The following is a 26,274-nucleotide window of genomic DNA, read 5'->3' as shown; positions in this document are numbered from 1 at the left end:
GTGCTGGGAAGGCCAGCTGAGTAGAGGGACTGGGACATCTGGAAGTTAGTGTGAGACTCCCTTTTGACCAGGGGTGATGATTTTGAGCATGAGAAAAGAAAAATTGGGATACCGGTGTATGTGGGAAGCACAGACTTGCTAACAATGAAAGGACACAAAATGCTAAAAAGAAGTGTCTTGAAACTGAAATGGTTACATGTAAGGATCCTCAAGATGACAATGAAGAGCTTCTTTCTTGTGGACTTGAGCCTCCTGGGGAAATGACTTCGCATTCCTGGGTGTGGACTTCCTCCTCTGCACATGTGGACACATCCCTGCCATGCAAGGGAACTTGGGGTTGGAGAAGACTTTATCACTGATTTATCCCATCACTAGCCAAGTTAGATTTCACTGTAAGTTCGCTTTTCCATCCTTCTCAAAGGAGGTGCTACTGAACATCTCATCCTGCCTGAAAGGACTCCAGATCTAATCCACAGGGAAATGAGGCCTCCAGGGGTCCTACCCTCAGGAAACGTGTTTAGCGGTTTTGGCACAGAGGCTTTCGCCAGCCAGCTACGTAAATGCTCTCCTTCCACTTTCCACAGGACTCACCCAGGGACCTTGTTCATCCAGAACACCACAGAACTTGCAGGGAGAACCTGCTTTAAGCAATAGTGACTTTCATTTTGTGCTGGAATTCTCTACTGTTTCTCTAATTTAGGAAATAGAACAGCTGAATATTTCAAGCGGACCAGAGTCGGTTTCTGAATCCCTAGGACTTTATTTCTTTTGCAGGTGGAAGATGCGCTGAGCGGAGTCGAGTTTCAGCTCAAGGCGGACCTGCACTTTACGGATAGTGAAGAGCTGTGAGTTGCGCTGGCCCTGCGGCTTCCCCGCCCTGTCCCCACCCTGGGGCATCCCCAAGGCTCAGTCCTCACAACACCTTTCAGAAACCCAGTTCCTGGAAGCTGCCAGGTCCCCACTAGTCACAGCTGACCAGGAACGGCCAAGAAGGTCTGTGTGGGCATTTCAAACTGTGCATTTGAGGCAGGTGGCTCCCGTTCTGTGTGCACAGAAATCTCCCCACTTCTCAGCTGCACTGGCTGATGCCTTCTGTACTCAGTACCTTTTCACTGCGGTAGTAATTGGTGGTTTTAGAATAACGACCCTGGGAGGCCGTAAAATTCAAAGCCTCTTCTGAATCAGATGAAATTTTGCCAGGACTCTGCATCTTTGTGCAATGGATAAGCCTCACCCTGGGAAAACCACCTTCGTGGTCATGGTACCTCCCCTGCCAGGTGACTCTGCATCTTTGTACTGAATACCTTCTGTTGTGTTTCAACTCTCTGAAAATTGAGAATCCATTTATGTGTAACCTGCTGATTGAATCATTGGGAAGTGACTCTCTTCCTTCTTATGGCTGCTTCCTTTAATTCTTTTCTGTGGCCTCTGCCTTCAGCCCTGAGTGAACTGTCATCTCGTTTAGCACAGTGGAGTCTTCCAGGTAATAAGTAAATCATCCTTTACCTCGGAATCGAAGACTCCAAGCAGGAATGTCAAAACTCTAAACTCTCGTCCCGGTTATAACTTCCACCTGCCTTCTTATCCCACCCTGGATCCAGGTTCCCGAGGGTGAGGACGCCCAGTGCAGAGGCAGGGCATGGGTGGGGCTTTGTATTTCTTCCCCAGCTTTCTTCTCCACTGTGGTTTTGGGGCCGGGCCGTGAGGAGGGAGAAGATGGAGAAAATGGCATGAAACGAAATTGGGTTGGTGGAAGGTAGGGCCCGTTTTGTGGCAGTTGCTGAATCCGCCTCAGAGCGTTCTTGTTAATTCCTTGGAGATCCACTCATTAGACCCCCCAGCCACCTCCCCACCCACCTCTGTGGTTCTCTGATCCAGTGGGGCCTTTTCCAGCCAGGTGACGGTGGCGTGCAGCACATTCTCGGAGGCAGTGTGTTAGTCAGCTCTCCATCACTGTGAACAAAATGCCTGACAAGAACAACCTGGAGGAGGAAAAGCTTATTTTGCTTCAGAGTTTCAGCCCATGGTTAACTACCACCATTGCCCTGGCCTAAGGTAAGGCAGAGCTTCATGGTGGAAGGGTGGGGCAGAGGGAAGTTACTACACTCAGGGCAGCCAGGAAGAAGAGGGAGAGAGGAGTGAAGGTGTCATAGAGAAGATGAGCCCTTCCTGGGTACGCCCCTAGTGACATGACACACCTCCCCCAACCGTGCCCCACCTGCCCATCACCTAGACCATTCAAACTAGGATGGCTGATTAGGTTACAGTTCTCATAGTCCAATCATTTCACCTCTGAACGATCTTGCATTAAGGGGATACCTCACAACCATAACCATGACATTCTGTCCCTGTTCCCAAGAGCTCATGTCTATCTCACAAGGAAAAACACATGTAGCCCTTTCCACAGAACTCACCCAGGGACCTTGTTCATCCAGAACACCACAGAACTTGCAGGGCAGGGAGAACCTGCTTTAAGCAATAGTGACTTTCATTTTGTGCTGGAATTCTCTACGGTCTTAACAGTTCCAGCATTGCCCAAAAGTTCAAATCCAAGTCTCCTCTGATACTTAAGGCAAACTCTTGGCTGTGAGCCTTGCAAAAAGTTACATACATCCAACACATAATGGCAGAGACTAATCATTCCCATTCCAAAAAGGAAAGATAGGAACATTGCAAGAAGGGATGCGGCCAAAGCAAGACTGAAACCTAGCTGAGCAAACGTTTCCCGTGGCTCTGCCTCTAGCATCTGGTGCACATGGTAGCAAGTTGTTGTCTCCGCAGGGCTGGGGTGGTCTGCCTCTGTGACCGTGCCAGGCGAAGCCCACATGGCCCCTCTTCTAGCCTGGCTCTATCCTCAAACAGTAGTGTCCTGGCAGACAGTCCATGTTGCTGGCATGTTCCTGGAGCTTTGGGGGGATACCTCATATCCAAACACAACAGGCAGACACTCTTCCAAGGATCCCACATCTAGTTCCTGGGAAATATACAAAGTCACTTGAACCCCCATCTCACATTCATGGAGAATCACCCGCCCCCATGGCTGTTCTCTCTCCCTCAGACTAGTCCAGCCTCATCCAGCTGCTCAGCGGAGAGCCTTAGAAGGATGAGGTAGTCACCAGGACCTATTTGCACAGTTCTAGGCGTTGCAGGCCAGAGTGTAGTAACTTCCCTCTGCCCCACCCTTCCACCGTGATGCTCTGCCTTATCTCAGGTCAGGACAATGGTGGTAGTTAACCATGGGCTGAAACTCGGGGGCAAAATAAGCTTTTCCTCCTCCGGGTTGCTCTTGTCAGCTCACTTGAGGACCCTTCCTCTGCTGGCAGACGGTGATAAGGAGCAAACTTCCTCTCACCACTGTCCTCTGGAGAACCTCAGATACACTGACCACTTTACAGAAATTAAAAGCAATCCTCACATCTGGTCTTGCCTTTTTCTTTGGCGAATGAGGACTAGGAGGCTGACAGTCCAGTATTTGAAGGCCTCCATCCCTTCAAAATTCTGACTTCCTCCAAGGACTTTCTCTCAGTTCTCACGGATCCAGTCCCTGAAATCTACCTAGTAGTGGTGGGTGTTTTCATAACATGGCAGTTGAGTCGGGATTGGGGGTGGGATCTGAACCAAAGAGAAGCCTGATTGGGTCTGGGCATTGGAGAATGGACCTGTGTTGATGTGGCTGGGCTTTCCTGGTCTCTGGGCTCTCACAGTGTCTGTCCAGGGTCCTCATCCATGTTTGGGTCAACATTGTGGACTCCTCCTTCTTGTCTTTATCAGGACCCCCTAGACATCTGCTTCTCTCCTTACATCTGCTTCCCACTTTGTGGGAAAGTGGAGGCTTAAGAAATCCTGTGTATATTCTCAGAATCAAACCATTGCTTCCATTGTTCACATGCCCCCCTCCACCATCTGAGGTCTCTATCATTCACTCCTCTGATAACCCACCAATGCCCTATGTCCCCGTGTCCACTTCCTCCAGAGTTTTCATCCATGGCTCTCTGGTAGGCATTCCCAGTTAACCATAGAAACCTACCATTGATTCCAACCCCAGCCTGGAAATTGCTCCCCGATATTCCCTTTAAGAAGCTCTAATGTAAGTCATAGTGGACACAGTAAATGACACTTTCCTTCCAGAAGAAGTCATTGATGGTGAGCCTGTGCACAAGAGGTTGAGTGAATCCTTGTATAAGATGCAGCCATTGGGGTTTAGTTCTCATTAACTCTGAAATATTGGGAGAGTCCCTGTGTTTTTCCAAATCTTAGTAGCCCTGTTTATAAAATAGGTATTATTATTGGGTCTGTTATGAGGATTAAGAGGGACAATACATATAGCAGTCCCAGTGCATGGCCTGCTGAACAGGTGACTGCTTTTATGGCTTTAGAGATGAAAGTAAGGTCAGGCTTCAATGTGTTGCTTCCTCTGTGCAATATGAAGCTCTTAATAACAATCTGAACGGGGCTTGCATGAAGTACAAGATTAGCTAAGAGGAACAGGAAGCCAGCAGCTGGGGAAGATTGGAAATGCCATAGATTTTCATTTTCTTAAATTGGGTTTAAGGATGATAAGGCATCTGTAGCACATCCTGGGGGAAGACATTAGACTTTGAAGCATCACCAGGTCAGCTGGCTTCTTTGGCCCCAGGTAGAAAACAAACAAATAGCAATCAAATGGAGCAGGTTGGAAGAGCACTTGAAGCCCATCTCATCCACTGGCTCCAATAAAGGTGGGATAAAGCTGGCCCCTGGGGACATTTGTCCTTGTCCAGAGACACAGGGGTGAGAGGGATATTGGAATCTGGTGGGTATAGGCCAGAGATGCTGTGCAGACTCACAGTGCACAGGACAGCCCTGATCCCAGCAAAGTCTCTTCAGGCCCCAGAGTCAACATCCCTGAGACTGAGGCGCCCTGCTCTGGCCTAACTGCACCCTATACCTGCCTGCAGAGATCTTCCACACCTCTGGCCTCAGGCCAGGGAGCACACGCCTTGTAGTCATATCCCTTTCTGTCCCCAAACTGCTCTGCTGCCCAGGAGATTCTTTCCTTGAAGGGGCAGTCCATTCTTATGCCCTTCCTTAATTTGATTCTTCTTACATAAAGAACACTCTCAGTGTGGATGGCTGTTCGGCTCAGGAGACCTCTCCAAGCCACCTCTTCATCTCCAGGCTACACCCTGGGCTCTCTCCCTGCTGATCTGCTTCTTTGTTATTGTCTTTACTTGCTTTTTGTTCATTGGCCTTGGGTCATTTATAAGAACCCAGGCATTCTTCCCTGCCTAAGTTTATCTCTGTCTTTTCTAAGTTGAGATAGCCCCAGCATCTGAGTTTGGTCTCCAGGAATTGGCTCTACTCATCTCAGGGCACTGAAGAGCAGTCAACTCCTACTTTCTTCATTGGCGACTCTGATCAAAGTGGCTTAAATTCGTGCTAACGTTTTTACACCTGTGCTACCCTGTGACTTGTTTAACCACCTGTTAAACCTCCTCTTAAACGGCCTGTTGGTCAGGCCCTAAGAATGTGTCTGTGACTTGCAGGAGCCTGGGTCTGAACAGACTCAGGGCAGTGTTAAAGTAACTCGGAACAGACATGCAGTCAGAAGGACATGGTCTGACCTTTCCATTTTGCTTGTGACTTTGAGCAAGTTAATTACCTCACTTGGCCTTTTTTCCTCTTCAGTAAGTGGAATAACATTAGTAAATACCTCCTATGAGTATATATAGAGGAAGGGAAAAGCAGTGTGTTCGATACCTAGACAGGCCTCATGAATTATCAGCTTGGAATCAAGTGCAATGCTAATGACTCTCTGAGCTCCTGGGGTAGAGACTCCATCCCATCCTCATGCGAGTTCTTCCTGGTCACTTGCAGCTTATTTATGGAGTTGCGCGGGGCCTGTGGTTTCAGCTCTGTCACAAGGCCTCCATTGGCCCAGGAGCATCAAGGACTGCAATGGACAGCTGTTGGGGGCTGTGGGCGGCTGCTCCCTTGACTCCAGTGCCTTGCCTCACCTCCTCACCTGTGGAGGAAAGAAAAGCTTCTCTCTTGACTCAGTCCTAGAAGACACTCCTCCAGTTTTCTCACATGCTCGGGCTCAGCACAGCTCACAGAGCCTGAGGGACTGGAGGTCAGTGCTGGTCCTCCTGAGGTCCACTGTATCTGGTGTTATTTTTAGAGGAGACTCAAGCTCCCTTTATAAGCAAAGGTACTGCTGGGTCTTTCCTTCCAGTTGATTACCTCTGAGCATCCGGTGCACACCTGTCATGACGTGTCAGAACAAAGGTGGGGGCCCGCACGAAACCGCTCAGACCAATTGGCCATGCGCTCCGGGTCCATTCTTGCTTTTGCTCAACAGTCATCCACCTCAATAAGCACACTGTGCAGCTTCTACTCTTGCCAGGCCTACTTGGGTGTCGGGGCTGGAAATACGGAGTCGTGGCAGCTCCTGTCCTTGGAGTAGAAATGTGACTGAAGGTGCAGGTTCTGAAGTGGATCAGCACAGTAAGCTCAGTGCTGCAGTTGGTGGAGCATCGAGAGAGGAAGGGAAAGACAGCCAGGAGGCTGTGGCATTGAGAGGAGCAGTGAGGGAGTTGGGCATCTTGGTCACCTGAAGTGTGGGTGTGGTGTCCCTGACAGAGCATGAGTTCCAGATCTGCCGTGTAGCTTTAGCTCCTTCACTTGCTGATCATGAAGAAAATGATTCCTACCAGGCAGAGTTGTGCAGATTTTAAGATGAGCATGCCCTGTGTTTGGCCTGTGGACCATTGGACCACAGCAGGGAAAACCTCATCACTAATATGAGCCACTTGCATGTTTTCCAGGTTAAGGGACGTGGCCGGGGCACCAATGATCAGCAGCCGCACACTCGGCCTGCACTTCCACCCCCGGAGAGGTCTGCACCACCAGGTCCCTGTCATGTTCGACTACTTCCACCTGTCAGTGATCTCCGTGACCGTTCACGCTGCCCTGGTGGCTCTGCAGCAGCCCCTGATCAGGTATGAAGTTAGAGGTGGCCCTGAGTCATGGAGAGTCACCTCCCATCACAGGTGTGGCTGGAGGCATGGAGCTTGCCCAGGGAGGTCAGTTCCGAGCAGAGAAGCTGCCTCCAGGCTGTGGGTGTAGGTTTGGGCCTCACTACGAGACACAGAAGAGCTAGAGGAGCCGTGTGGAGGGACCACCAGGAGGCAGAGGGGCACAGGGTGGAGTCCAGGGGCTAAAAATCTGCCAACTGTGGCTCCCACCAGGGAAGGCCTGGAGTCTTCACCTGCCTCACTTTTATCTGTCTTATTTGACAAGTCATCTTATGTCCTGAATCCCATGAGCTTCATCTCTAAGGCAGGAGTGCTAACGGGTGCCATCTACATGCGTTGTAGTGACTCCCAGATGACAGGGCCAGCCACGTGGCAAGAGTTCCATGCTCTCTCTCCTCCTTGGTGGCTATTTGTTCAAATGCGGGTGACCACGTGTACGATTGCTCCTTCGCTGTTCCTCTTCAGTGGCTTTCCTGGGACAGCCTCCAAGTTCCCGGGGAGCACTAAGGCAGAGCAGAGACAAAGCTGACCATAGCAAGTTCACTGTGCTGCACATGACCTCTTTGAACGCCCCAGCATGGCTGACCATGGGCCTCTAAATCATCTCACAATATCTCACGTGCATGTAGACTAAAGGTGCAAATGTGTACGATGAGCTATTTAGGGGTAGAATCTTGTAACACAGATTTTTGGAAAGGGAATTGTCCCAATTTCCTTTTCCTGGATGGTTTCTCAGTGCCAAGAGTAAGTGGGGCTCACAGGGAATGTGAGGTGGATTCTGAGAGGAAAAAAGTGAATCACTTTTTGGAGGGTTTGCAGTAGTGTGGGCTTTGGGCACAGAGGGCAATCGTGCCTGGGAGCTAAAGTCAGAGCACATGGCAGAACCCAAGAGAATAGGGAATTGAGGGGTGCCGACAGCTGGTGAGCAGCAGCCCCCAAGCCTGGGGCCACATGGCCCACAGTGCTCTGCTGAGAAGCCCTTAACCTTGACTGAGCTGTTTGATAGGAGCTGTGCTCTGAAGATTAAGGAGGCACTTGGGTCAGGGAGTCTGTGGGGCTGTTCGTTCTCCTTGCATCATGAGCACTTGCTGAGCACCTGGTGTGCTAGAGAAGGCATCAGGTTCTGCCCTGCACATCCTACTGTGGGATCCTCAGGGTCCTCGAAACAGACCTTTCCTTCAAGGAGCTCACTCGCAGAGGAGCCGGCCAATCTGCATGTGTGGAAATATAATATGGTATGCGTTGTTGCAGTGGAGCTTGGTGGAAAGTGTTCTAGGATTTATCATCTTAGGAACACAGGGACGCGGACCTGGACTTGGAAAATCACTGGAAAAGTAGGCTCCAGAAGCAGCAGAGTGTTGTTGTTCTGTGAAGCAAGTTCCCCAGCCCTGAAGTTGCTTTGAGGATTGGCAGATGGGGCCTGGTGCAGAGTTCAGGGTCATCTCTGTGTCAGTGAGGTGAGACCGGTGTCCTGAGATCAGCCGTTGTGCCAAAGGCAGGTGACAGCCTGGGGGAGGAAGGGCAGAGCTCTCTCTGTGATTCCAGCTCCTCAAGAGTGGGTCATCCTCCTTAGATGCAGTCACCGCCATCTCATTGTCCAGTCTACCACTTAGTTCCTGGGGGTCCCTAGGCAGGTGACCTAAACTCCCTCAACACCTGTTTCAACATATAAACAATGATGAATAAGGAATTTCTTTCAGATGGAGGTGAGATTGAGCCAACAGAGAAGATGGGGATGCCATGGAACAAGTAGAGGGCCTCCCCCTTGGGGAAAATGTCCTTGGCTCAGGGCTTGGTTTGCTGTGCTTGAACCTCTCACAGCTTGAACCTGGAAGCTCTGAGATGAGCAGATCAGACTCCCCAAACCCAGAAGGTGCAGAGCCTGGCAGAGATCCCCATAAGCAGTGAGTCCCGATTCAGAGTGACGCCAGTTAAACTGAGGGGTGTGCCCAGTATCCAGAGAGCCCCTATAGGGTAGGGTTAAAAGTAAGGGCTTTAGGGTCAGAAGGGCCAGGTGGCAATCCTGAGTGCCTGCTTGCCAGTAGTGTTGATTTGAGCACGTGGGAAAGAGAGAATATATACAGCCCTTGGCCAAGCATCCAGTAGGTTAACTGTTACTGAGCATCAACCACATTCCAAGCTCTGATCTGGACCAAATGAATAGGGGCTTAATAACTGGCAGGTGACTTTGAGAGTGGCAAGAAGCAGTTCTGCTTGAAACCCAGAGGAAAGCTTTGCAGAAGAAATGGGCTTGGTGTTCCGTGTGGTGGTGAGATGGATTCAGGAGGGTGAATTAGAGCCAGATTTTAACAGTGTGATTAGAGACATGCTAAGGAATTGAAAGTCCAGTTACTCTGTAAAGTAACCTGAAGGTTTGAGCAGAGCGGCCTGGTAGAGCTGTGTTTTGTAGAGATCCCTCTGGCTGGCTGGAGAGAGGTTCCATCAAGAGGGGGCAGGAGCAAAGACAGACTGTGGGAATGTTCACATCACCTTAAGTGGCAGTGCGAGCAGGGCTTTCCCTCTGTGCCGCTGGCAGCCCTGATGCTATTCTAATGAGGACTGGGCATCTGTGGACTCTTGGTAGAAAATCTACCCCCGTCAGGAATGGTGTCTGCCAGGTTTGCCTTGAGGACCTTCCGGAGAAGGATGCAGATAAATCCACAGTGGGAGCTTATACTTCTCCGGAGATGAAGGTAAAAATAGGACTGTCTTCCGTTCCCTGGATTTTGCAGGAAGAATTTCTATCTTGGCTCATGGTAGCTGAGAACAAAGGGAACCCTTTAAGATTGTGGGAAATACCTGTCAAATAGGACAAGCACTAGCTTTTCTAGAAAAGCAATTTTAAACAGCATCAGTCAGATCCAATAAGTATGAAGGAGGTGTGAAATTAAAACTTAACCTCAAAAGACCCTTAACCTTCAATGAGAGACTGAAGAAAAGAATTCAAGTTTTAACCCTCAAATGGGGCAGGTGGACTTCTTCTGAGGTGTTCCCATCCTTCACAAAGACAAAACAAGGGCAACACTTAAATGAATACTGTTTTGCTATATGCACACCTATAGGTACATCTATTCTACTTTTCTTCTGGAAAGTTCCTTCCACCCATCTTCTAGCTGAATGGGAAACTTGCCTCAACTCTCAACTCAAATCAGAATCATGCTAATATTACATTAGACAGCCGTGCCTCCATACAGGGTGGGGCTTGTTTCCAGGACCCCCACAGATACCAAAACCCATGGATGTTCAATGCCAGTATATAAAATGGTGTGATTTGCACACAGCCTACACACATCCTCCAGAAACTTTAAGTCATCTCTGGATCACCTTCAATGTCTAATAGAATGTAAATGCTGTGTGGAGCGTTGATATGCTGTATTGTGTAGGGAATGGTTATAAGGAAAGTGTCTGTACATGTTCAGTTTAGATGCTATTTTTTTTTCTGAATATTTTCAATCCTTGAGTGGTCAAGTCTGTGGAACTGGAGGGCATGGAAGGGGGATTATAATAGTCCTGCCTTTAGACACGACTAGTATGGATACGCAGATAGAACTAGGCTGATGGTTGCATCATCATTAAGAGTTACTGACTTTTTGTGGATCTTCACTATTGGCTAGACGCTGTGCTTAAAGCCACCTTGGCTGAACTCAGGTAGTCCTGGCAGTGACTCTGCGGTTCCAGTGTGATCATCAACCCTTCTGACCCATGGAGAGACAAGGCAGAGGAGGTTAAATCTGACCCTGGCACATAGTGTGCTGGTGATGCTTCTGGGACTTGTCCCCTGGCAGATAGGCTTTATGGCCAGCTGCTCATTTAGACACATGTATTAGGCAGCAAGTCCCTGCCTGAACATCCATCCTGGTCACCCAGTGTGTTTCAAGAACTACCTTTCCCTGCTTGCAGGCCTCAATGTAGTTCCACTGCATTCTCCAGGGACTGGTTTGCCCACCTCCCTCCCTTTCTCTATACCATTAGTAAGGTGAGCACCACCTCAGCTGCCTGGCACATGGTGTGAGACTATTCAGATTTGAATAAGTGGATTAAGCCAAAATAGAATGTCAACTTTTTTCTCTGTCAGTATTTTGAGTGGGAACGTGGGTCTCTTGGGGGAAACCCTGCACGATTCTTTTGAGCACCTATGATAAAGATGATGCCACCTGCTTATCACGAAGACCCTTTGCCCTCATAGACCTGCAGTCTCCCTGTGCAGTGTTTATCACACAGACAATAAGAAATAATGCAGTGTTAAGGTATCTAGTAGGTGAGATCTGAAGGCAGACCTGCATCAGTACATTAATTGATGAACGTCACAAAGGACAAGGTAGGTGAGGCGATCCCAAAGGCTAGCTAGTAAGATGAGGAGCAACGATCACCCTGCCTCCCTCCCTCCTTGATTCTAGAGTTGATCAGACCCACCACACCACGACAGTTGATCTCCACGGGGAATCAGAGTGGGCCAGGTCTGTGTTTGTCGGCTGAGCAGATTACAGTCCTGCTAGCTACCATGGACTCAGGGAGGGCTCTATCAATGGCACTGTCTTGGACACTGACTGTTCTCTTGCTTGGCTCAAGGAGGTGGATATTCTTTTATATTCTTCTACCAAAGAGCAGGCAAAGCCTCAGGAGGAGGCTCACTTCAGGTGACAGCACTGGGGAGCTGTGTGAGCAGGGCTGCCCTTCTGCCCCTGGCCAGGCGCCCGTCCACCTGCTGCTCGGGGTGGTGTGGCCTAGACCTCAGTCTCCCTCAGCTGGCATGCTCATGGCATCTCAGGCAGGCATTTCTTTGCTAGTTTCTGGATGTGTGTCGTCTATGGCTGCCAAGTATACATGCCAGTTGACCCCTTTGTCCTCACAACATCCCCAAATGTCCTGTCCAGACCCTGTGAGGGGGGGATCTCCTTCTAAGTGACCTGCTTGTGGGCTCCCAGCAGTGCCCCTCAAGGGTGCTGAGTTAAGGCCACCATCACCTTCTTTACCTGAGGTTTCTTCACTGTGTTCCTTTTAGTTTTGCTCGTCCGGGAAGAGGCTCCTGGCTTGGTAAAGGCGGCCCAGACGTGGGAACAGAACAGTCCATCATTTCTCTGGAGAACTTGGTCTTTGGAGCTGGATATTGCAAGCCGACTTCCTCAGAGGTAAGGACAGCCCTGGGGCCATGGACCTGTACCTGCCAACTGTGTTCGCAGAATGTGTGTTCTGTGAGAATCCTGCATCTTTCAAAGTCCTCCTAGAGATGCTTTGCTCTGCTGATCCCTTCCCCTGGCTGTCCATCCATCCTCCTCTTTATTACTGCAACATTTATTAGACACATCCTCATGCCAAGCCCTGTGGTGGGCTCAGGTGATATGGCCCTCAGAAGGTACCATTATACATTGCCCCTTAGAGAGAGAGGTCTCTGGAGGCCAGGCTGCTGTGTGGTGAGGGGCTTCTCTCAGATGGTGTGTGGACGCTGAAAGGCTCTTGGCGTTGAGTCATGCCTGGCCTCAAAGGCTGGCTCCATCCTTCATTTCTTCATTCTTTGAGTGTAACTTTCCCCAGCTGTGGAGTGGAACCAGGAAGAGGCAGTCTGTCATGGAGGATCAGGTGTGCCAACACTGCCATGAGCGTGAAGTCCTCAGCACCATTCCTGGTGCTCAGTGGCCACTCAATCATTATGCATCTCTCGTCCTTTCCCTTGCTCCTTCTCTCCCAGAAACATCTGCTACCACTTTCCTGTGATGTGCAGGGTTTGGCTGCAAATGTACGACTATCCATATTTCTCCTGAGCTGGTATGTGATGTGTTTCTATTAGTGATCTGCTCAGAAATAACCAGCTTTTATTATTCAGGATTGTCAGGAAAAACAGGACCCATAGGACCATTCCTTGTTTTGCATAAGAACTAAAAAATCACAGATCAAGGAGAGTGAGAGAGAGAACATGCTCTCTCACTGACTCTCTCTCATTTGTTCTATTCAGACCTTCAGTGAATTAGATAAGCACAGTATACAGTGGTGAGGGCAATCTGTTTTACTCAGTCTACCAGTTTGCATGTTAATCGCATTCAGAAGCATCCTCACAGTCATCCAGAACAATGTTTCACCAAATTTCTGGGCACCCATGACCTAGACAAGTTGACATATGGAATTAATGATCACATGGCCCGTGGCATGAGCGTGAAAGGCCTTCTAAGCTCGACCACTTCCCAGGAGTGCTCTATCCTCCTGTGCAGATGGACTCTATGCTCAGACTGTCCTGAGTAACAGCACCATGTTGGCTCACTCACCTCCAACATCACCTCTCCCAGCTCTGAGACCTGGCTGTGAGATCAGCCTACAGCATTTGCCCATTGCAGATCCACGTGGCTCTGGCTGCTGTGTCCAGTGTTCTCAAGATCCTGAGAAGCAGAGAGAAGGGCTACCAAGGTCTTCCTGAGGGACAGGGAAGTAGAAGCAGCACAGGACTTGGTGTGCTGTGGAGCAGATGTTAGAGCCAAATAGGATCAGTTTGCAGGTGAATCCCATAATGTATAGATGCAGGACCTCGGGTGACCACTGATATTCCAGAACCTGGTGTCCCCAGCATCAACACAGGGTCACTGAGTGACTGAGGAACTGACTAGAAAGCAGTGAGCCTACCAGCATGGAGGGGGCTCTCTTTACTACATCACACACATGAGAGGGCTCCCCACCTGGGATGGGCCACAAGGAGAAGCCTGATCTTCCTGTCTACACCCTGAAGGTCTACAGCAGAATGTCCAGGCCGAGGTGTAGCCCTAGTTGTCCCCCAGTTTCCCTGCCACTGGGGCACTGATGGCCGACTCTGTGGGACCAGTTGCTCTGCAAAGATCCTCAGGCCTTGGCTGAAGTGTTGTGAATATATCACAGTTTAAGTTTTCCCTGCAACCAGTCCTACCCCACCAGTAACACGTGCTGTACCCTAGAGCTCTCTAGCAGGCCTCCCACCTAAAATCTTCAGCTCAGACTGCTTTCTAGGGAACATGGCCTGGGATATCAGTGACCCAATAGTCACAGCTCAATTGGAAACATTTTAAACACTTGCTTCCCAAGTTGAGGTCCTTAGTCGGTTCCACAAAAGCAGATGAAAACGATACGATCAGCCCTTTTCCCTGAAGGCCCTCTGCTCCCTGCACGTGCTCAGGGCCTGCTCAGAGGTCAGCACTGCATGAGGCACTCGGACTTCCTAGGATGAACACCTTCTCCCCAGTGCTGTAGAAGTCTCAGTCTCCTTCCCTGGGGCTCAGAGTGGTGGGAATAGAGACCATCTCATTAGCTGATCATCCCCAGGGCCAAGCACCATGCCTGGGACTGGCTTCTTCTAAAGGAAGCACCTGTCTAATTCCCCCAGCGGAGGATGCGATCTGTGCTTGAGCAAGGGGGGAGGAGTGAATGGCACAAGTGTATGGTCCAGTCATGTGGAGAACTGGACAGTCTAGTCTGTGGGCCACTCAGACCCATCCTTGCTGTGTATGGTAGCAGACATGATCCTAATGGGAAGGAGCTGAAGGGTGATGAACATCTCCATGGACATCTGAGGGCCTTGTGCAGCTGCCCTGGGTGATGGAGGGCACCCTAGGGCTGGCATGTGATGCACATTGTGGGTGGTTTCAGCCCACTGAACTCTTACAGATGACATGTCTGAGCATGGCCTCGTCCAGTCTTCAACTTGGACACTGTCTTAATATGGTTCAGAGAAGATTCTGGGGCAGATGCCAGCTATGATAAGTGCTGTGGGACTTTGGGAGCTAATTCATTCCTGCGGAAACTCAGTTTTCTCAACTGTGAAATGGAATAATGTCTTTTCTTCAGAGAAGATTTCAGAGTTAACATGTGTAAAAACATTACAGAAATAGCTGTGTGTGGTAGCCCACGCCTGTAATCTCAGCAGCTCGGGAGGCTGAGGCAGGAGGATAGTGAGTTCAAAGCCAGCCTCGGCAAAAGCGAGATGCTAAGCAACTCAGTGAGACCCTGTCTCTAAATTAAATGCAAAATACGCGGGGGATGTGGCTCAGTGGTTGAGTGCCCCTGAGTTCAATCCCGGTACCTCCCCAAAATATAAAGAAAAGAAAACAACAACAAAATACATTACAGCAATAGACTTACCTGGCTCCAAATACAGTACAGATACGGTATAGTGTTGTTGTTGTTTCCTATTCTTGGCTCTTTCTGGAGATGTGTGTCAAAGCTGACAGGACTGTCTTTTGTAAGAGTCAGATAGAATGGCTTATTTGTGGGTGCTTGGCATTGAATTTGCCCATGGAATTTAGCTCAATGGGTTATTTTCAGGACTTGGTTCTTTTCCTGAGCACTTTCCATCTGGGTCCCCTCCAACTATAATTCAGTGCTGTGCGCCCACCCTGAGCCTTCCCACCTGGCAAAGGCTGCCAAGCAGAGAATGAAATCCACCCCGCACTCCCCTGGGAGCCATGCACCAAATCTCCGAGAAGCCCAGAGCATTAGCAAATAGCGCTGGAATCTGCACAGATTGCAGCCTCCGCCGGAGGATTAGACAGGGGCTTCCTTCAGAAGAAGCCAGTCCCAGCAGAGGTGTTTGCAAAACTAGTTTTGCAGCAAAACGTGCTGATTGGCAAGGCGTCATGAGAGGTGATGATGCTGTGCCCCTCTGGTTAGCACAGACCTTTTCCTGATGGCTGCTCTTTGCTGCTGCACCCTCTGTGTTAAACCCTTTGTGTTCAGAGTTGCTGGAGCAGGGCTCCTGTTCCTCCCACCTCCAGCTGTCAGCTTTGCACCAGAGGAAGCACTGACCCTCTCTGCCTCACAGCGTATCTGCCAATGCGGATACTCATGCAGGCCTTGAAGGGTTGAGAGAAGATTAAGTGGAGTCACCTTATAAGGGCCTTGAGAACATAGACCCTGGCACAAAAATTCCCAAGAAATGCTCTGCTGATATTGTTTCCTTATTATTTATCCATATAATTAAATAAACTCTTACTGCAACAGCCCCAGCCCCAGTGTGGTCTTGTGGGCAGGACCTTGAATCAAGCATCTTAAATGCCGTTTTGTTCTTGGCTTCTGCGTTAGCTTGCTGTGTGAGCTCCAGCCCCTTGCCCTCTCTGACTCTCAGTTTCCCAAGGTGTAGAAAGAGAGCTGGATGGAATCTTCCAGGAGCCTCCTCCTGCTCTTTGCTGCTTTTACTGAAATCCCCCTGGAACTGCTATGTACAGCTTGGGCAGTTGGTCCACAGCAGCAGACCCCAGAGGATGTCATGCTCCCCACCACTGTGTGTGCGTGTGTGTGTGTGTGTGAGAGAGAGAGAGAGAGAGAGAGAGAGAGAGAGAGAGAGAGAGAGAATCAATCTCCAGTTAAAGCTACAGTTTTAATTCAGGGAGTGTGATGCCATCTCTTTCCACCCCCATAGGGAGAAAGATATTTATTTTTAAGATTTAGCTCATGCAGTTGTAGAGGCTGGCAAGTCCAGAATCTTTGGGGTAGGCTGGTAGGCACCAGGAAAGAGCTGCTTTCAAATCCAAAGGCATTCTACTGGCAAAATTCCTCCTGCTTTGGGGGAGGTCAGTCTTCCTTCTACCAGGGCCTGTGACTGCGATAAGGCCCACCTATATTGTGGGAGTTCATCTGCTTTATTCAAAGTCTGATGACTTCAGTGTTAATCTTCTACCAAATGTCCTCAGAGAAACACTTGAAATGTTTGGCCAAATAGCAGGGTATCACAGCTGGGCCAAGTTAACACACAGCCACCCACACATATGATAAATCCCCTGTTCTGACAGGCCCTTATTGGAGATCCAGAGTCCAGTGACAGGTCAGGAGAATCCCATTCTCCCTGCAGGGTCTGAAGTAAGTAAGGTTCCACTGTGCAGAGGGAGGCGTGGCCCCTGGTGCAGAGGCACCACTAGGGGAGCCCTGGGAAGGGCCGAGAAGAGCATGAGCTAATGCTAATCCCCCATGGGGTGCTGCAGAGCCGTGGGGAGGAGTGGGCCCTGGGATCCAGTGTGAGACAACGTAATGATTAGAAGATCAGATCTTACAAGGGTGCAAAGTTTGATGATGATCATTTTGGAGCACACCTTTGAATGCCTCCTCTCCCTCAATGTCCCTGCTAGGCTATCTGTGCATATGGACTCCTTTGGTTTACACAGTGACCTTTGTGTTCCTTCTGCGGATGGGGAACTGGAGCCACAGAGAGGCTGGGTCAGGTCTCTGCAGGCACACAACTGAGGGGGACCAAGCTGGTGGCCTGACCTGGGGAATGTGATGCAATCTCCCAACCCCAGTCATTGGCTGCCAGGTTAATGGAGAACCTGATAAAAGATGAGCCCATCTCTCCAGCCTCTGAGACCCTAAGGCAGGGCAGGCTTCATCTCCTGTGTGCCGCTGACTAGTGCGGCTAGACCTGACCCTGAAGTGAAATCCCCTGTCCTCTGCTCCACTTGGAAGGCTTTTTCCCACACACAGGAGTAAACATCATTGACATAGTTCACGGTCACTCTTCTGAGGTCATTTTCCTTTTATGTTGAACTGCAGAAAATTGCAGAACAATAACGTTCTGGAGGGAATAATGCTCGTGCCCTGCTTACCTGGTGAGCTTAGCGTAGTCTCACAAAGCCCCTTCCATTCCGAGCCCTGTGTCACGATGGCCCATGCCCCATTGCCAGGAGGGTGCCTGTGGTGGGACAGGCCCAGGAGGGAAACTGAGGGACAGGGCTGACTCCCAGGCAGGAATGTCCCCTCTCCCAGGAGTGATCTCCTTTTTACCCTTTTACCCCTGTTTTATGGGTTCAGAGTCCTTTGCCCTTGCTTGGGATAGATGTTAGCCTGTTATTGTGTATCCTGGATCCCTCCCATGAGGTCTTGAGTGGCACAGGTAAGACACACACTTCCATGTGCCTGTTAAACATGTCACTGTGTGGCTTCTGGCCTGTGACATCTCTGAAAGTAGAGACACCATCATTACTTCCTTCACTAATGGGTGATAAGCAAGCATCAGCTGTGTCTGGGACCCAGGATGTAGCAGTATCAGGAAGACCTGCAATCCTGGAGCCTGGGGGGGGGCAGAGGGGCAGAGGGGCTGGCACAGGCAGGCCTCCCTTGGCGATGGATGCCACAGAGGTGGGAGGGATGCACTTGCTTCCCCTTCACCTGGGGACTCACCATAGCCACTTAGCATCAGGCACAAGAGTCACAATGCCCAGGGAACAACAGTTTTAGGGGCTAAGAGAATATTTTAATGTTTTTCACTCATGAGACAAAAAACAAATATGATCCAACCTAATCTACATATCCTTACACCAACCCTTTTAAAAGAAGCTTTTAAAATATATTTGTTTTATGGATGAAGAAGCCCACCAAGATCAAAGTACCTGGGACCCAGGAGAGTCACAATTCAGGCCTGGGAGAGGATTATCACTCCTCGTTATTGACTCCTGTTTGTAGAAATAACCATCAGCCTTGATGGTTTCACCAAGGTAGGGAGATGTGAACCTGGAACTCGGTCCCCCATCTGGCCCTAGGTTCTGACATGGCTCCTGGCATGGCATGACCAGGGAGAGCACTGCTTGAGCGTTCCTGTGTGGAGGAGGCGGTTGAGTGTAAGATATGTACTGTTTGAAATTTGTGAAAAACATGTTTCATGGTTGGCACCCAGGGAAGGTCAGGGGTCATAGGAGGATGTCCTTCAGGGTCATCGTGTTGCTTTATGTGGCAGGACTGCTTTCATTGGTAAGGCTGGATGATATTCCATTTTATCTGTGATGTGTGTCACCTTTACCCATCTTTTGATGAGCACCGAGGTCATTTTCGTGTCTTGAATATTGTGAATGATGTGGCAATAAACTTGGGAGTACAGAGATCTCCTTGAAATATTCACTGAAATCATTTTTGGATATATACTCAGAAGAGGTGTTACTGGCCAGGTGCAGTGGCATATACCGGTAATCCCAGTGGCTCACTACGCCAAGGTAAGAGGATCACAATTTCAAAGTCAGCCTTAGCAAGTTAATGAGACCCTAATAAACTTAACGACTTAGTGATACTCTGTCCTCTGTCTCTAACACACACACACACACACACACACACATATATGGTACTCATTACCCCCAAAAAAGAGGAGGTGTTGCTGGATCACACACTAGTTCTTAGTTTTTTTTTTTTTTTTTGAAGAACCTCTGTATTATTTCTGATAGTAGCTGCACCAACTTAGAGCCCCACCAACAGTGCCCAAGATTCCAGTCGCTTCGCGTTCTTGGTCACACTTAGTGTCTTTTTCTTTTCTTCCCTTCCATCTCTCTTCTTTGTGCCCAGCTAACAGCCCTGCTACACGTGGGGTCCAAGGTGGTTTATTAATTCCACTATGATTAGTGGCGTTGGGCATCTTTCTGTTGCAGGCCATTTGTGTGTATCCACTTTGGAGCAAGGTCTGTTTAGTTCCTTGGCCCACCTTCAGAATCTATTAAGCGGTCGGAGCTCCTCCTGGGTTTTTGGATAGTCACTCGCTGTCAGGTATGTGGCCTGCAGGTGCCGTCCCCGCTCCACAGGTTCCTCTGGCTCTGGCGACTGTCGCCCTTGCTGTGCAGACAGTGCTAGCTGGCTGTGATCCCGTTTGACTGTGTTTGCTTCTGTTGCTTGTGCATTCAAGGTCACATCCAAGAAACTTCCTCCACGATGAGTGTCACAGAGTTTTCCTCACGTTTTCTTCAGGCAGTTTTGCAGCTTGGGTCTTATGTGTAGTTCTGTAAGCCACTTCAGACCTGCTTTTGTGTGTGGTGTGGGATCTGAGTCCAGTATGATTCCTTTGCTTGTGCATATCCAGTTTTGCAGTCATTATTTGTTGAAGAAACTATTCTTTCCAAATGGTGTGTCCCTGGTACCCCATCAAAAAATCATTCGACTGTATAGGAGCAGTTTTATTCCTTGGCTTTTTACTATTTTAAAAATCACGTTATTGAGGTTTGATTCTTGGGAAAAGAGCTATCCATGTGCTGCACATACCGAATGTGTGCACATTAATGATTTTGGCGGGGCTTGCCATTCTGCACAGTTGGTCTCCTGTCTGTCTGTGCCAATACCATGCTGTTCTAGCTACTGCCGCTGTGGAATGTACTTTGAAATTCGCAGGTGTGATGTTTTCAGCTTTGCAGGTCACAGGCGATTAAGGCAGTTTTCAGTAATGAAAAAGGTGATACATAAATAAGCAGTACACTTTTGCATGAGAAGCCTATTTTCACTGATTTATGTGGCTCTTTAGGAAATGACCTGTGGAATTATGTTGAATTTATATGGAAATTAATGGGAACTACTATAGATTCAAAGACCACCACAGCCTGTGCACCATATAGAAATTTGCTATTGATTTTGTAGGATTTTATTAAATCACAATCACTTTAATGAGAAAATTTAAACCATTTATTGTAATGGGAAAAGCACCATAGTGCTTGCCATCTTATTTCTTAAAATCTAACAAAAATGATTAAATATAAAGCTTTTTTAAATCTAACATTTTTTTCTTTAAATAACTTGTGTTTTAAATGCTTTTTTCTGGTAGTGTCTATTTTTCAAATTCTTTGACACTTCTGGTAAGAAGACTTAATTTGAGATCTACCATTTTAACACGACCTTAACTGCCCAGAAGGTGCTAGGTGAAGACTCAGTGCTGGGCAGCGGGTGTCATGGCTGGCCCGGTCCACCTTGCAGAAGTGAAACTTCAGTCCTTGAGCAGCAGCGTCCACTCGCCCCAGCCCTCCTGCCCCAGCAGTCACATAGTGGCAGAACTAGGTAGTGTCCCTTGTTGTGGGGCTGGCTTAGGTCACTCCACATAATCCCACGATTCACAGGATCCACAGGATGCCCCTAAAAGCCCAAGGAATCTTGAAAATGGGGACCCTATAAACCAGATTAACCACACACAGGTTATCTGATTCTTCTTCTTAATGCTTGGAAGCAAGTGAGGAGTGGGGCAGAGACAAGGTGCAAAGCTGTTGCCCTGGCCCGAGAGTGGTGAAGTGGATCTGGTAGTTTTCTGTCAAGGGCTGCGAGCTTTCTAATAAGGACAGTTGGCAAACCTGATTCACAATGAAGTGTGAACGGCTGAAAGCTCCTTTTGGATGGATGACCCTCATTAGGCATTTACATCTTCTGACCTCTCCCATCACCCTGTCCGCCTGAAGAGCGCCTCTGTCCTTCAGAACCCACTGTGGTCACCCCCTCTTGGGGAGGCTTTTTGGAAAGCCGAGGCACTCTTTGATACTCCATCTGCTCTCCGTGATGCTTCTGCAGTCTCCGCTGAGCCTGCTGACTGCTCCCTGTGCTGCACCTGGGAGCATCCCTGGAGGATGTGATTATGCCTTTCAATATTCCCCATGAAGTCGCCTGGAGGGGTTTTTTTCTCCTTTCCTGGGGTGAGCCAGCACCGCTTGCTCAAGGCAGCAAATGGATGACAAGCTTGGTCACAACCAGAGTTTTAATCAGAAAATGGATGAGGGGTGCTGGGAGTGAGACAGCGAGTTTTCCTGCCACGTACATTGTCCTGTGTGGATGTTGCAACAGGAAGTGGGAATCAAGAGTAGGGACCAAAAGAGCCAGAGTCTGCTTGGAGGGCCTGGAAGAGCTGGCCTCTGGGGAAAGTCCTCCATCTCATGCCATCTCAGCCAGGGCACTCGGAGAACCGTCTCTGTCATGGACTTGCTCAAGAACCAGTATGCATGACGTCAGCAGAGAAGGAGGCCGGCAGAGGAGAAAACCCAGAGATTCCAGAGCCAGCTGTCCCTGCGTGGAGGCTGCCCACAGCATCTCCCTCAGGTTTGAGCCTTCTTTGTCCAAGCACTGATGGAGCCATCTCTCCTGCGCCGTGTGCCACAACTCAGGAATTTAGCTGGAAGCAAAAAAAGAAAAGGAGTTTTCTGGCTCCTTTCCTCCTGTTGCCAGGGAGGAAAGGAGCCAGAAAACTCAAGTTCTTACCTAATACTCATTGTCCTGAGCACAGAGCTGTGACTACAGGGAACTGTCGGGTCTGCAAGACACAGGGGAGCACCTCAGGAAGAAGAATTAGGCTGTAGCCTGGAGAATGAGTGAGAAGTGTCTAAGCGAAGGAGGGGCTGGGCGGTCATGTAGGACAGCAAGGATCCTGGCAGAGCAGAGGAGCAGGGGCTGAAATCCCGCCCAGTCTGCATGACCAAACTGTGCATCAATAGGGCTGGGTCCGCTGAGGAGGGACCCTGGTTTCCAATCCATCCACCTGAGAGGGAAACCTCTTTCTGGCTAGTACAAAGACAAACTGTGGGTTTGCTGGGACTCTGGAGGAGGGAGAGTGAGGCCAAGAGATCCCTGAAGCAAAGGAGAAAGAGGTGGAGGACGCACAGGCAGAGGGGCCAGGCCCTCATGACCAGGAGGGTGAGGGAAGGACAGGAGGCTGCTGTGGTGGACAGGAGCTGCCTCCTGCAGGACCCTGAAGTCTGGGCACCATATATAGGAGGACGGCTGACCCTGGGGCTCCCGTGACAGCCAGGCACAGCTCAGCAGCCAGATTCCAGCAGCCTCTTCTCCACGCGGTCTTACAGGGCTCCAGTCGCCATCCCACACACAGGTGTTTGTGACAATGGCTCAATAAGGAGTCCACTTAGAGGCTGGCAAGGAGGGGCTGCCTGAGGACAGGATGGTTCTTCTCCACACGGGTGCTTGGGTGGACAGAGAGGAGAGCACGGGATTGACTGTCATTTCAGACTGGGACTGTGCTGTGTTCTAAGCCTGCATAAGGGGGCAGGTGGGAATCTGGGAAGTGGTTCACCACATACCTTCCCTGTATGTGGAGACAGCGTGCTGCACAGGTGTGCGTGCTGTCCCTGTAGGCTCAGTGTTGTGCAGATCTGCAAATACTCCATGAGCACAGAAGTTTCACTGCTGGTGGCTTTGTGGGAACCAGAGTCTCTCTTCCTGCTGAAGGCAGTATCTAGTCCTGATTTTGAATGGAAAGCTGGTTCTCCATGTGGTTCTTCTCACCCCCCAGCTGTGGCATGCTCCCAGGGTGTGTTTGGTGGCAAAGGAGAGGGCCTTTTCTATTTAACAAGGTCTCAGTGGAAGGGACACCAATGAGGGAGGCAGGATTTTGAGGTTTCCAAACCCTGTTCCTATGTTTCTGTGCCGTGTGGTTGCAGCAAGGAGCTCGACATGCAGAAGGGGCATTGACTGCTGAGCCTTGGAATTGGGGTAGGCAGGAGGGACACTGGTGAGACAGTCCCCAGGTCCATCCACTCCTATACCTGAGAACCACGTCTCCAGACACATATTCAATTAGGTTTGAGCTGTGGGACCAGATTCTGGCAAATACTGAGGGCCAAGTGACACAAGCCTCTCCCAGTCCATGCTTGATCCTCTGGTCTCTCTTTCCCTTTACTGGACCTCAGGAGTCATGCATTTCTGTTGGTAGTTGCAGAAAGGAAGAGAGCCTATCCTGGAGATACCACTGGGGAGGTCCGCTCATGAAATGCACAGACCTGGGTTAGACTTTGCAAAAAAACAGAAGGAAAAACAAACAAAAACAACAACAACAAAAACAACTCTTCCATTAAGTTTTCACCTTCTCCATACCTTATGATGGGGTTTAAATTTCAACACACAAACCAAGCACAGTGAGAGTGACGTGGACCCACCCCACTGCCTACCCTCTCACTTGGCTGCAGTCCACTGCCATTTCTTTTCGTTTCTTCTCTTCTTTTTATTTATTTATTGTGTGTGTGTGTGTGTGTGTGTGTGTGTGTGTACCAGGGTTAGAACCCAGGGGTGCATAGCACTGGGCCACATCCCCAATCCTTTCTATATTTTATTTTGAGACAGGGTCTTGCTAAGTTGCTTAGGGCCCTGCTAAGTTGCTGAGGCTGGCTTTGAACTTGCAATCCTCCTGCCTCAGCCTCCTGAGCTGCTGGGATAACAGGTGTACGGCACCATACCTAAGAGGCTAGGAGGCAGAAAAACAGAGAAATTAGCCAAATGTAAGAACTTTTCATGTGTTTAATAAAATATGGAAGAAGCCAGAAGCAAATAGATTGAGGGTTACTTAGTGTTTTAGTAAATTATACGAAGAGACCACCAGCTTGGAACTATAAAAACATTTGACTCTCCGGAGCTGATGAGCTTTCAGTGCTACAGATCTAGAGATGGGTTTTGAAGGCTGTGGTGTTCTTGGGTTGGTACTTGCCACTACAACAGAATGTCTGAGATACCTGTAGAGGTAAAGAGGCTATTTTGGTTCATGATTTTAGAGTTTCCAGTGCATGATCAGTTGGACCCATTGTTTTTAGACCCCTGGTGGAGGGATTGCTGGGCAGGCCCCCAAAAGATTGCATTAACTACTGCCCATCCTAGAGTAGGCTAGGAGAGTAAGAAAAATCACAATGAGTAGTCTCCTGGCAGGAGGACCCAGAGGACCCAGTGACATGAGTCTAGGTTGTGGACCAAGAAGTCCTACCAGCACCGAATTTGTGTATAACCAAGAGACCTGCTGTGGTTTGTTGTAGTTTGAGGGGGTTCCCCAAGGGTTTGTGTGTTGAAATTTAAACTCCATCATAAGGTTTAGAGAAGGTGGAAACTTAATCTTTCTGTGGAGTTTAGGTGGCTTTGGGGACATGATTAGGACCAGATAAAGTCCTTTCCCCTGTTCAAATCCTGGTGGCTTTATAAGAAGAGGGACATAAGAGGCACAGACACCCATGTGCTTCTTTCTCCTGCCCTGTGATCCCTTATGGGCTCCACAGCAATGAGGCCTTCACCAGATGTTGTCCTTGACCTGGGATCTCCAGAACCATGAGCCCAGATGGACCTCTTTTCTTTAACATCACCAGGGTGTGGGGTGCTGCTCTTGGTAGCAGAGCAATGCAGCCCTTCCAAGTCTGGCTGGAGGCCTTGGCTTTGCCCAGCTCCGGGGCAGCCCTGCTGTGTGCCAGAGCTGCTGCTGCTGGCTCCCTTCATTTCCCCTTCTCCAGTTATGCACTTCTCTTCTACTCTCATGCTGGGAAGGGCAGTGAAGTCTGCTGGATATAAAAGAGTCACATACAAAATCATGTCGAGACTGCTGACCCTGGGAACCATGCAGTCCAATGTGATTCAGAGAAGGCCTGAGCTGAAGGCTGCTCCCCTCGCATGAGGGCCTCTGGGTCTGGGAGAAGAGGGGCGTAGGAGGCAATGAGAACAGCCACGGTGGCAGAATGTCACATATTCATGCACACTTGAAGGCACATTTCCCAGCCTCCCATGCAGTTGTCTTGGGATCCTATATCTGGGCCTCAGCTTAAATATGTAAGTCTTTCCCCTTTAAATACATAAGGTTTTGCCTGAGGATCCAGGCTTCCTACCCCCTTCTGTGAAGGGTGGCACCATCTCAAGATGGAAGGCTCCTGCAGTCCTGGTCCCCGCTTTTCCTAAAACTGCCCATGAAGGCTGCTGATCCCTGTTGGTCTCTGCCACAGTGACAACTCAGAGTGCACAGTGTCACATACCAAGTGCTCAGGGAATATCTGTCAATGCAGCATCTTCTAGCTCCCTTTGACAGTAACTGAGGCCATCTGGGAACAGGTACCCTACATGAAAGGACCATACTTAGGAAGGGCTGGAAGTCTTATGTGCAAAACCAGATTTTTCTGGGGTGTGGTTTTGAGGTTTTCTGTGCCTGGAGGGGCTTGGTGGAAAATGAGCTCGGTCATGGGAGTCTCCAGTGCCAGGACCACACGCCCTTTGATGTGGTTTTTTCCTGACTCAGTTTCTAGCAGGCCCCCTGCAGGAATAGAAGGACATAGCAGGGGTAGAACATGAAGGGAGCAATGACACGAGGCTATGACTGTGACCCTCAAATGCCTCCCCAATAATGAAAACACCTCGTGGTTATTTGGTGTCAGGGTCACCCATGTCTGCGTGAGTGTGGTGGGCATGTGTGTGTGTGTGTGTGTGTGTGTGTTCATTTAGGTCACACAGCTGTTTGCTGGAGGATAAATTAAGCCCTACATGAGTAGCTGTGTTCAGGTTTGAAGCCAGTCAGCAGACTCTCAAGTCAGTACACAGTTATTTTCTAGAGGCCCCTCCGCTCCATCCTCAGTCCAAGAACTTCCTGGGATCACAAAGGGCACTTGCTGCCATGGGAGGGCTGCAGAGATTCCTGGGAGCCAAGGGGACCTCAGGACCTGCACTGTGGGCAGCACTTACAAGCCTGGAAGTTCCTTCCCTCCCTCCACCTCTTCCTAGGTCTCTTGCTGGCCTTAGGTCACATGCAACTTCCATCAGTGATGAGATGGCTCAGGGAAGTCTCTTG

The 26,274-nt window shown here is 49.5% G+C and overlaps 1 protein-coding gene and 1 pseudogene across 1 annotated transcript in view; one reads left to right on the top strand and one right to left on the bottom strand.

Annotated features, from left to right (window-relative positions):
- The window catches only part of Fam135b (family with sequence similarity 135 member B), a 299,526-nt gene that overhangs the window by 197,204 nt on the left and 76,048 nt on the right, over nucleotides 1-26,274 (top strand). The window contains exons 5-7 of the mRNA XM_015486690.2: nucleotides 775-845; nucleotides 6,807-6,980; nucleotides 12,019-12,145. Coding sequence (XP_015342176.1) covers nucleotides 775-845; nucleotides 6,807-6,980; nucleotides 12,019-12,145 — 372 coding nt within the window. The remainder of the gene's footprint in view (nucleotides 1-774; nucleotides 846-6,806; nucleotides 6,981-12,018; nucleotides 12,146-26,274) is intronic.
- LOC125616602 lies at nucleotides 1,150-1,285 on the bottom strand (annotated as a pseudogene).

This window comes from Marmota marmota, unplaced genomic scaffold (genome assembly GCF_001458135.2).
Source record: "Marmota marmota marmota unplaced genomic scaffold, marMar, whole genome shotgun sequence".
In the NCBI taxonomy this organism is placed as follows: domain Eukaryota; kingdom Metazoa; phylum Chordata; class Mammalia; order Rodentia; family Sciuridae; genus Marmota; species Marmota marmota.
Note: the sequence above shows the minus strand (reverse complement) of the source record. Positions and strands in the feature narration are given on the sequence as shown.